This window comes from Elaeis guineensis, chromosome 1 (genome assembly GCF_000442705.2).
Source record: "Elaeis guineensis isolate ETL-2024a chromosome 1, EG11, whole genome shotgun sequence".
NCBI lineage: Eukaryota > Viridiplantae > Streptophyta > Magnoliopsida > Arecales > Arecaceae > Elaeis > Elaeis guineensis.
The window spans coordinates 118,260,960-118,273,414 of record NC_025993.2 but is presented as its reverse complement, the minus strand read 5'-3'; the positions used below and the strand labels follow the sequence as shown (position 1 = coordinate 118,273,414).

The 12,455-nt window shown below is 35.2% G+C and overlaps 1 protein-coding gene across 1 annotated transcript; it reads right to left on the bottom strand.

Moving 5' to 3' along the window:
- Nucleotides 1–11,709: 11,709 nt before the first annotated feature.
- LOC109505226 (uncharacterized) lies at nucleotides 11,710–12,206 on the bottom strand. Its single transcript, XM_073250838.1, has one exon. The coding sequence runs from the start codon at nucleotides 12,122–12,124 to the stop codon at nucleotides 11,912–11,914; it is 213 nt and encodes a 70-aa protein (XP_073106939.1). The 5' UTR covers nucleotides 12,125–12,206; the 3' UTR covers nucleotides 11,710–11,911.
- Nucleotides 12,207–12,455: the final 249 nt, after the last annotated feature.

Below are 12,455 nucleotides of genomic sequence, written 5' to 3'. Positions count from 1 at the left end.
ACTCCTTTCGATGGATCAGAATAATTCTAGCTCAACTCAATAAAGATCGTTGATCCAAAAATAATCCTAGTGAGTTCTCACAATCCACCATCGACGTCTCATAGCATGTAGTGGCAATCCAACATAACAAAAAAATTTGAACCTCTAGGTGCAATTATCATGTGATTCAATCTCATATCATGAGTCCCGACTTAACGGAGGTCATGGAGAACTCGTCAAATCTCATCGTCAGTCATATATCCGATTGGCTCAACTCAAGTTCATCTGTGAATTCCGTAAAAACTCTTTTTCAGTATTCACACTTGCTTCAGTCGAAGACTTTCTGAACTCAATCTTGCTCATCGCATAGAATTATTCCTTTTTTATCAAGGTCGATAAATTTTATTTAGGTACATTTTACTCTAACAGCAAACCTGAACCTACTGTAGCCAACATACATAGCAAGGATCTGAATGACTGGGGACTAAGAAAATCTGCAGTTAAGTTCAGCAGCCTCACTACGAATAGCCAATACACCGCAGGTCAAAGACCACTCATGCCACTGCAGTATCGAGAAGATCACTGACGAGTGAGTAGATATCCCAGTGGTTTCTCGTATTGGTCACACTCAGTGCAAGTTGTTCTCTAACAACCACCTGCACTCTTACCCCAGTGTCTCTACACCGGAGACTCGAAACTCATCTGCCCACAAAGAAGGTGATCTGTACACCGATCTTAAATGGATTGATCACTGTCCTCTGTGATGATGATATGATTAAGAGCATTTAGAAACTAATCACTAATGATGTATATCTCAAATTCTCAACACCTTAAGAATATACAAAATTATTTTTGTTAATTTTTATGATAAATTATGGACACATAAATATGATTAAAAATAAAAATATCTTTTATTAATAATAAAAATTTTATAAGTATAAAAAATAAATCTTGAAATTATAAATATGTCAGCTAATAATTGATTTCTAAGGTACACATCTAACATCTTCAACTCACATGTTGTGTTTTATGAAATTACTTGGACATATCTTTCCATGTTGTCCAAAACTGATACAAATTAGTTACCTGGCTAACATATAGACCCCATCAAGATGCAGCGTTTACTGGGAGGTTTTAGATCCCTCCTTATGTGACTTCCACTATTAATATGGGCAATTCTGGAGCGGGACTAGAACCAAAACCTATACACTCAAGTACCTGGCCATTTCTGCTGTGAGCTGCATGCAGAGCTAAAGTTCCTAGTGACAGCTATGTTCTTGTTCTTTAACCAGTTCTTTAACCAGACAGACAGATATCGAACTTCCAAAACATTAGTATATAAGCAGATCCTTTTCTTCAACAGTTGAAAGAGAAATTTTTGCAGTCATTGTCTGGTTAATAACAACATGATTCATCCTGAGGTGGTCATTTTTGTGATCGGATTTCATTGAATAACCATTACATTGAAATACTTGTGCAAGTCATTTTTGTTTTTAATAATATTATGCAACTTCCACAGAAATCATATCCCTGCTATTTAGAGCAAATTCTTGAGTGGCACATGAAGCTCCGGGGGTTATACACCTCCACCAATGTGTTCTGCATGTGGGATATTGATGTTTGATCAATAATGATGGGGGAACAATTAAATAGATCTTCAGAAGAATAAATAAAGTGAAGAGATTTGGTGGTCCAATGCATGGTAGAAAGTAGGAACGGCATCATGGTTAGGCCATCTAATGCAAAGCATTGACATTGGATAGGTATTGTCTGGGAGAGGAGGCAGGGGAAATACAAGGGATAGGCAAGCCATTGACTTTGCGTTTCTATGACTTTTGGGATTTATGCTTTGTTTTTGTCGGTCCTAACTACCCATGACCTGAGCTGGTTGTTTGATGTATTGGACGATGCATGAGTTTTCTGACTCCTAATCTTGTGAGACAGGATGATTATATTTAAGGTTAGCTTAATTACTTGCTGTTTGATGACTCGACCATTTGCTTGCAGTTGCATGCTTCTAAACCTTCATTTTAAATAAAGGCTAATATGATGATTATAATGTTATATCGGCCATCGCAAGGCCAGTATTTATATGTTTTAGTTGATTTGGCAGTTAAATAACATATTAGCTGTTACACATAAATGAGGGTTATATTAGCCATCAATCAATTTTTTGATGTTTATATAACAATTTTTATTTCTTTACTATACCCTTTTTTTCATGTACAGAGTGATGTTCGTTGAAGCATAACAGTTCATCCTATGAACGTGCTTTGCATGTAACATCATCAATAAAAAGGAGCTATAATTTTTATTCACAAAAGATGCAGTAAAAGGTTGGATTTAGCACATAACAGCTGATATTACTTTCACAATTGGTAACAGAGTGACCTCAGAATGATGTTAGAACAACATAATGGTGCCATTGGGAGCTTAGTGTCATCTTTCCCATCTTTTATGACATGGAATAGAGCAATAGAAAAGTTGCACATCAGCTGCATAGCTTCTATAATTATTTCTCATTGGAACCTTGATTTCATCTCCTTCACTTCGCCGCTGCAGGCCAGCTTTTTTCTAAACTTCCAATTGATACAACGCCAAACCGCAGCTGAGATAGCAGTAGGCTCTCCTGTTTATCAAGAGCCGGCAAATCTTATATTGCTTGTCCTGGAGTACTGACTTTTGAATTTGCTCCATCCAGTCTCGGTGATACCAGATGTCTCTACTCTCCTGTCGTCACCTTTTTTTTTTTGGGGGGGCCCTCTCTAAATCCCCATCCTAATGATTGGTTAACATGCACAAGGTAATAGCTATTGCTTGGTTCATGCTCTGGATCCCTCATTTTTTTTGTTATATTTAATGACAATTTTGTCAGATTGGATAGATGCAGGTGATGTTCATTGAAACCATTTTTTCTTAGGTGAAGTCATTGGGTGCCGGCAACTCTCTGAGCTCGGAGACTAGTGTCTTGTGTGCTTCCACACAACATGGTTAAAATTAGCTTTGATGCTTCATGGTCTGTACATACTGTTGGTTTGGGTCATTGAATTAGAGACCATCATGGAATTGTACTTTATGCTGGCTCTTGTCTTTCTGCTGCAACCTCGGTGCCAGAAGTGGAACTTCGAGCAGCATGGAGCGGTTTAACAATAGCAGTTTATCCACTTGGGGTTAAATGGATTTCTTCTCAGAGGTGATTCTTTAACGGTTGTCGATTGTTGGCTGATATCGTCCACTATGTTTTGCTGTTGGAATGTCTCATGATCTCCCACACTCTTAGAGAAGCTAACCATATCACACTCCGAACTCAATATCCGGATCGGATACGTGATGGCCGCACACTCCTTAGAGCAAGCCCTAAAGAATATGCAAGACCAAATTAAATCATTACAACCTTATCGATCATAATATTTAATTTCAATAATAATTCATAAAATTTGCATAATTACAATTAACATTCCTTCAATCCTCTGATCAGGTATCAACGGTACTCTATCTATGCGTCCGCTCACTCACAAATCCATACCATAGCCAACCATGGACATCTTGTAACTCTGAGAAAAAGAAAATGAAGGGGTGTGAGCTTTACAGCCCAGTAAAATTTTCATATCACATCAATATAATAATATAATCTGAAAATAATGATAGGTAATAACACGTAAAAGTCGATGTTCATTATCTAGAATACTGCAAACATTTATAGATTATCTGTTTTATCAAAAGAGATGCATCATCATATGTTAAATAAGTGAAACAATTTTATTCAACGATTGTTTCATGTCTTATCTTTTTATTTTCTTCTATTATCACATCATCTTTAATCCTTTCTTTTTGGCTTTAGCTTTGGCTTTGGCTTTGGCTTTGGACTACCAGGATCATGCGACGATCTTTTATTCGGATCAATTTCTGTGATCTTTCTCGGATCGAAATATTCATGATCTTTCTCGGATCAAAGTGGCCATGATCTTTCTCGGATCAAATTATTCATGATCTTTCTCGAATCAGATTCTTCATGATCTTTCTCGGATCATATTCTTCCACACATAAGCCTGTGAGGGCTGTTCCAAGCATAAGCTCCTGGCAAGCTATTCCACATGACAAGGCCAGTCCAAACCATATTTCTCTTTCTTTTCATTTTCATGAAATTATAATATTTGACTTCATTAATCAATTCAAATTTTGCAATGTAATAAATATGTCATACCCATATAATCATGCCATCAATCGTTGGTACATATGTATTGATATAACATACTCATGCTCAAAATCACATAAATAGATAACAAATTTATCGATCTCAAATCCAACGTTGCAAAATCAAGGAGATAAAACCAACGGTAAAATAACATATATAATGGTGATAATGTACAGAGATTCTTACCTTTATCGGTGACTGATCCAAGCACAAAAATCAATGTTCTTCTTTGATTTATGAATTCTTTAACAAAATATTCCACTCGATATCATTTGTAGACAATCATCTCTTCATAACCCTGATCAAATATAAAGATCATATATGGAGAAAATTATCGATAATCGATCCTAATAACACAGATCGAGGACCTCTCTTAGGATTAATCAAAATTAGGATTTATCTAAGTACCTAGATCCTCCACTGATCCATAAGACTTCTAGAGAGAGAAAATACATGAAGAGAGAGAAAATTCTAGAGAGAGAAAGTAGAGAGAGAAAATGGAGAGAGAATTTTCGTATCCTTCCGATGAGGCAATCATGGTCGAGATCATCAGAGGTCTTATCAGGATGACTTAATATGAATCAAGTGTTACAATTTTGAATAGGATCGGACTGGGATCAGATCTACTGCACGAATTTTGGAGCAATCTCAATTCATCATATTTTTATTTCAAATATATCCTAAGGTCTGTGATGCAATCAGAGAGAGAGTAGAAAGATTCTAGAGAGATAAAATCCACAAAAAGAGAAAAAGATCTAGAGAGAGAAAATAGAGAGAATCTAGAGAGAGAAATTGGAGAGAGAAGGTAGAGAGAGAAGACAGAAAATTTTTTTTTCTCTTCTTCTTCTTTTTATTTTATTTTATTTTTATTTTTTTCTTTCTCTTTTTCTTTTTCTTCTTCTCTTTTTCTTTTCTTTCTTTTTCCTTTTCTTTTTCTTTTTCTTTTTCCTTTTTCTTTTCTTTTCTTTTCTTCTTCTTCTTCTTCTTCCTTCTTCTTTTTCTTTTCTTTTCCCATGGGTTCCTTTGGGCCAAAACAGGGGCATCGTCCCCGTCCATCTCCTCTCACCCTCAAGCGACCAAGGAGGGCCAACTCTGGCCATGCTCCGACAGCAACCGACGGCGACGCAGTGACAGCCCCAACGGTGGTTGTTGCTGACGTCACACAGGGAAAAGGAAAAAAAAATAGGGATGACCTTGTTCTTCTTCGATTTGACGGCTGGCCGTCGTTTGTCGGTGAATAAACGATCTCCAGGTAAGGAAGAAAGGTAGGGAAGGAGCTTACCTTGCTCCAGCAGTTGAGAAGAGCTTCGGCGAATCCCTTTTTCCCATCTAAGAACCCGCGGATCCTCTTAGAAAAATCTCTCAAATTTCCTAAAAATCTCTCCAAAACTAATTGCAGAAACATAAGGGAGGGAAGGAGGGTTTTATAGAGGAGGTTTCCTACCCTAGTCGGACTCTTCGAGTCCGATTTCGTCGGAAACGGAGAGGAAGAAGACTCCGATTAGGAGTCTTCCTCCTCCTCTGTTATTATATATATATTTTTTAAATCTGGATTATTACATTCTCTCCTCCTTAAAATAATTTCGTCCTCGAAATTAGGTTATGTCGTTTGAGATACCTATTTCAAAGTATACATTCTTCATGTCATTCTCAAGCTTACGATAATGTCATATATATTATTTATTTCTCATGATCTTGTTATAACAAAAATTATTTAAAATCTCAAACCCATCCATTCTGATTGATTTTTCAACTTTTTGAAGAACTGTAATATTTTGGACTTATATTAATATACTACCATTATTTGTCTAATACATTTCACTCGAAATTCATAATTATCTCAGACTATCCTTGATAGAAAAATAATTAAAGGTCAAACATCGGGCGCTCTTCCAACAAATTTTATATGTAATCTCTCATATTAAAAAAACCTCAATCTTCTATATCAGTCCAAGTAACAATATTAAATTTTTTAAAAAAAATATGAGATCTATGTCAGGACATTCTAAGTTTGAACTAATAACAGAACTATCAAGCTTGTTAATAAACTTGAGATATCTAGGATTTCTTGGCATTATCTACAATGAAGCATCCTACTAATAAAAATTATCCGACTATGATCAGATTAAAATCATTCTTTATTTACAACTAATGCATTCCATAATATCTTCGAAATCAAAGAATTAATATTTCTAATCAATTTAACCCACCACACTTTTGCTGCGCACTCTGATCTTAATTTATCAAATTATATAAGTCTATCAAAGATAAAAATATTCTTATATGTTAGATCAATCCAGGATAGATCCAACCTTCAAATTTCATATAAGACTTACGGTAAAATTTTAAGTTTCTTTATCTTTACTACCTTCGGGTATAGCATATTAAATCTTGATCCACTTTCTATGTTTGAAATTATTGTATAAGTTTCATCACTCTTCAAGAATCCAACATATCTAGAATCAATTGGAGTTAACCTTCGATTTATCTTACAATCATTTAGATAATTTCTAAATCAATCTTTTTTTTTTAAAGAATTAATTCTAACTTGACGAACTAAAAGAACTCAAGCCAACATCCTTATGAGTAGAATCAACTTGATTATTTCTTATAGAGCTCCCTTCATCACAATCCTTAATATTAATCGATAAATCCATACAAAATCTTGTCCCTTGTATAAGTCATTCAAAATTTAACACTAACAAGATGTCTTAGTTCAATTTAAAAAAAATCCAAACTTGACTTGAATAATTAATACACTTCACCATCTTCAACAATCACAAGAAAAATTAAAAAAATCTAATCCAAAGATAGTAATATGAATTATTAAGGATTTCATTATAACCTGTATATCATACTCTGACAAAATAAATTTTCTTCTTTAATTTAACAACAATATCAAAATACCTTTGATCCACTTAGAAAAATAAACTTTTAACTTGAAATTTAATGCAACTTGAAAGATCAAGGAATCATATTCAGAATATGACATTTTGAGTAACCAAAGATTTCACCAAGATGTGTATCTCATATTCTCATAATAAAATTCAAGTATATTTTTCATCTAAGATTGAGTTTCATATATGACCTCTTATGGGTTCAGTGTTCAAAAATATTTCTCTCTCATATGATGTAATTTCTTCTTAGACCATACCCTAATTAACTTTCTTTGATAAGTCCAAATTCATAATGCTTAGACAATTATCATCGAAATAAAAAAAAAATTATCATGATCTTCAATCATATAAGTTTTACATTCCAAAATCCTCTAGTATACTCAACATAACTTATTAATACCTCTCACTTTATTCCAAGGTCAATTCATTTCATACTTAGGTCAACCTTACTAATTGAAATCTAAGATATAACTCATCGATTCTATTATAGATATCATATGCCACTTATACATAAATTTCATCTTAATATCTATTGATTCGAAATCTAAATATTGTATCTTCTCTTTTATATCTATCATGTTCCTTATGATCATAATCTCAAATTCAAATATCACTAGAGTTACAATTCTGAATAATTATAATCTTAAACTCAAATACCACTTAAATCATATTTTCTAGTGATCATAACCTAAACTCTAATATCATTCTATCATACCTTTAATGATCAAAATCTTAAACTCTGATATTATCAATCATACTTTAGTGATTACAATCCCAAAGTTTTGATATCACTTATATGACAATCCCTAGTGACCTTAAACTTGGGCTCTAGTACTGTTCTGTCATATCCTAATCACTTGTATCATTGTCTCTGAATAAACGTAACCTAAGCTCTAAGCTCAAATGCCACTCTGTCACATCCTACTGATCTTACATAAAGTTTTAATATCTCTTCATAATCTCTAGTGATCTTAAACCTAAGCTTTGATATTATTCTATCACATCCTAATCATTTATATCGTAATCTCTAATGATCATAACCTAAGCTCTGATATTACTCTGTAATATTCTAATCACTTATATCATAATCCCTAATGATCATATCTTAAGCTCTGATACCATTCTGTCACGCCCCAAACCCAATACCCGGGTCGGATACGTAATGGCCGCACACTCCTTAGAGCAAGTCCTAAAGAATATGCAAGGCCAAATTAAATCATTACAACCTTATCAACCATAATATTTAATTTCAATAATAATTCATAAAACTTGCATAATTATAATTAACATTCCTTCAATCCTCTGATCAGGTATCAACGGTACTCTATCTATGCATCTGCTCACTCACAAATCCATACCATAGCCAACCATGGACATCTTGTAACTCTGAGAAAAAGAAAATGAAGGGGTGTGAGCTTTACAGCCCAGTAAGAATTTCCATATCACACCAATATAATAATATAATCTGAAAATAATGATAGGTAATAACACGTAAAAGTCGATGTTCACTATCCAGAATACTACAAACATTTATAGATTATCTGTTTTATCAAAAGAGATGCATCATTATATGTTAAATAAGTGAAATAATTTTATTCAACGATTGTTTCATGTCTTATCTTTTTATTTTCTTCTATTATCACATCATCTTTAATCCTTTCTTTTTGACTTTAGCTTTAGCTTTGGCTTTGGCTTTGGCTTTGACTTTGGCTTTGGACTACCAGGATCATGCGACGATCTTTTATTCGGATCAATTTCTGTGATCTTTCTCGGATCAAAATATTCATGATCTTTCTCGGATCAAAGTGGCCATGATCTTTCTCGGATCAAATTATTCATGATCTTTCTCGAATCAAATTCTTCATGATCTTTCTCGGATCATATTCTTCCACACATAAGCCTGTGAGGGCTGTTCCAGACATAAGCTCCTGGCAAGCTATTCCACATGACAAGGCCAGTCCAAACCATATTTCTCTTTCTTTTCATTTTCATGAAATTATAATATTTGACTTCATTAATCAATTCAAATTTTGCAATGTAATAAATATGTCATACCCATATAATCATGCCATCAATCGTTGGTACATATGTATTGATATAACATACTCATGCTCAAAATCACATAAATAGATAACAAATTTATCGATCTCAAATCCAACATTGCAAAATCAAGGAGATAAAACCAACGGTAAAATAACATATATAATGATGATAATGTACAGAGATTCTTACCTTTATCGGTGACTGATCCAAGCATAAAAATCAATGTTCTTCTTTGATTTATGAATTCTTTAACAAAATATTCCACTCAATATCATTTGCAGACAATCATCTTTTCATAACCCTGATCAAATATAAAGATCATATATGGAGAAAATTACCGATAATCGATCCTAATAACACAGATCGAGGACCTCTCTTAGGATTAATCAAAATTAGGATTTATCTAAGTATCTAGATCCTCCACTGATCCATAAGACTTTTAGAGAGAGAAAATTTATGAAGAGAGAGAAAATTTTAGAGAGAGAAAGTGGAGAGAGAATCTTCGTATCCTTCCGATGAGGCAATCATGGTCGAGATCATCAGAGGTCCTATCAGGGTGACTTAATATGAATCAAGTGTTACAATTTCGAATAGGATCCGACTGGGATCAGATCTACTGCACGAATTTCGGAGCAATCTCAATTCATCATATTTTTATTTCAAATATATCCTAGGGTCTGTGATGCAATCAGAGAGAGAGTAGAAAGATTCTAGAGAGATAAAATCCATAAAAAGAAAAAAAGATCTAGAGAGAAAATAGAGAGAGAATCTAGAGAGAGAAACTGGAGAGAGAAGGTAGAGAGAGAAGAGAGAGAAAATTTTTCTCTCTTCTTCTTCTTTTTATTTTATTTTATTTTTATTTTTTTTTCTTTCTCTTTTTCTTTTTCTTCTTCTCTTTTTCTTTTCTTTCTTTTTCCTTTTCTTTTTCTTTTTCTTTTTCCTTTTTCTTTTCTTTTCTTTTCTTCTTCTTCTTCCTTCTTCTTTTCTTTTCTTTTCCCGTGGGTTCCTTTGGGCCAAAACAGGGGCATCATCCCCGTCCATCTCCTCTCACCCTCAAGCGGCCAAGGAGGGCCGACTCCGGCCATGCTCCGACAGCAACCGACGGTGACGCAGTGACAGCCCCAACGGTGGCTGTTGCTGACGTCACACAGGGAAAAGGAAAAAAAAAATAGGGATGACCCTGTTCTTCTTCGATTCGACGGCTGGCCGTCGTTTGTCAGTGAATAAACGATCTCCAGGTAAGGAAGAAAGGTAGGGAAGGAGCTTACCTTGCTCCGGCGGTTGAGAAGAGCTCCGACGAACCCCTTTTTTCCATCTAAGAATCCGCAGATCCTCTTAGAAAAATCTCTCAAATTTCTTAAAAATCTCTCCAAAACCAATTACAGAGACATAAGGGAGGGAAGGAGGGTTTTATAGAGGAGGTTTCTCACCCTAGTCGGACTCTTCGAGTCCAATTTTGTCGGAAACGGAGAGGAAGAAGACTCCGGTTAGGAGTCTTCCTCCTCCTATGTTATTATATATCTATATTTTTTTTAAATCTGGATTATTACAAACCAGCCAACAGATGGATTAGCTTGGCTTGCTGATAATTCTGTTTTTCACTCTGCTTCCAGTCTTCCTCAACATATTTATGTCCTTATCATGGCTGACATGGTAGGAGTCCGTTTCTTGTTTGTCAATTCTTTCTTTTTGTTCCTGTTGGGTCCCAAGTCCCCCATCCGCTATGTACCAAAAAAATAAAAGTGTATGAGGTTCATAAAATATTACATTCAGATTAGAGAACATGGACAAGCAAAATCACACGTCGTTAAATCCTATACAAATGAAACACAGAAAAATTACATTTAGCTCTCACTCACTATCATAATGTATCATCCATATCCTTTCTTTCTTTAATCAAAATCAGGAAATGCGGAACCTTTGGGCCCCATGAGCGCCGACTGCCGTTCAAGTGATGCCATCATCTCCAATATTTCTCCTGCCAATCATCCCTAAAACGGGCCTGTTAGGCGTCTCCATTTATCAAAATTATTAAACCAATCTAGAATAAATACAACCATAGGAATTAAAATATAAAATATTAAAAAATTAAGAACAAACATCTGGTCCATAGAATAGAATCAGTGTGATTAACCTTATAAATCGCCATTCAACCTGCAGTGTTCTTTATTTCTCCTAATTTCAAAAGATTGTAGAACTGCACTCATCGTCCAACAATCCTATTGAAGCGGATGAGAATCAATCTCAAAAGAGACTGATCCAAATAATCATCTAACAATTATCAAAGAATCTTCTTCAAACATGATATGAGTTGTCTTCAGAATTTTTATAGTATACGACACATCTTTCTATATGTAGCTACGTATCAATCAATCTAACTCTGCCAGACGCAGCTATGATCTATGTTACCTTCATCATGATTAATTAAGACTAATGTCGTTTCATCTCTTTCACTTAGGCACAACTATTTCACCATCATCATGATTAATTAAGACTAATGCCGTTTCCTCTCTCTCTGTCGCTGGGAGAGAAGTTGTAAGAGTTGTAAGATGTACCCAGCCCATGGAACAAAGATAAAATTTATATATTGGAAAATTAAACAACGTAACACTTTGAAGATGGCAAAGAAAAACAAAACCTTAAATTTTTTCCTCCAAATGATCACAACAACAACAACAAGAAGAAAAGGATCTCACTGCCTTTGAAACTTTAATATAAAAGTAAAAAAGAAAAGGAAAAGGAAAACAGAGAGGAGGGTGGAGGGAGGTATGGAGGAGGAGTTGGTCGTAAATATTTGCTAGCGGCCAGTGGAGATGTGGACGCCAATGGCGATGAGGAAAATGGTGATGAGGCCGAAATAGATGATGGTATGGACGAATATGGATATCCCGCTGGTCTGGAAGTTGAAGAACTCCATCACCCTCCCTTTCCCCGGCAGCTGGAACACCACCCCCGGCGACAGCACCACGAACAGCAACGTAGCGACCACCACCGGCCCCCAGTCCTCCATCTCTCTTTCTCCGATCGATCTCTTCTCCTCTCTTTCCGTGCGTGTAGAGACTCTATCTGTAAGACTAACTGATGAAGGGAAGGAGTAGAGAGAGCGGGTGCGAAAAAATGAAAAAACTAAAACGAGGAGAAGAAAGGAAGGGAGGTTGTAACTTTAGTGCGAAAGAGGGGTTCATCTTTCTTGGCACAAATTTACCGTTGGATGGGATGATGATTATTTCCAGATCCATGGAGCTGATGAATGAAGCACTTCCGTGTGCTTTGACAACCGTGCAAGAGAGATCCAACGGTTGATATTGCGAAAGAAGATCGATTGTTCTTTTGGATGAAAG

Bases quoted from the DNA above. Each gene is read 5' to 3' on its own strand.
- LOC109505226 (XM_073250838.1), bottom strand. From the start codon at position 12,124: ATGGAGGACTGGGGGCCGGTGGTGGTCGCTACGTTGCTGTTCGTGGTG.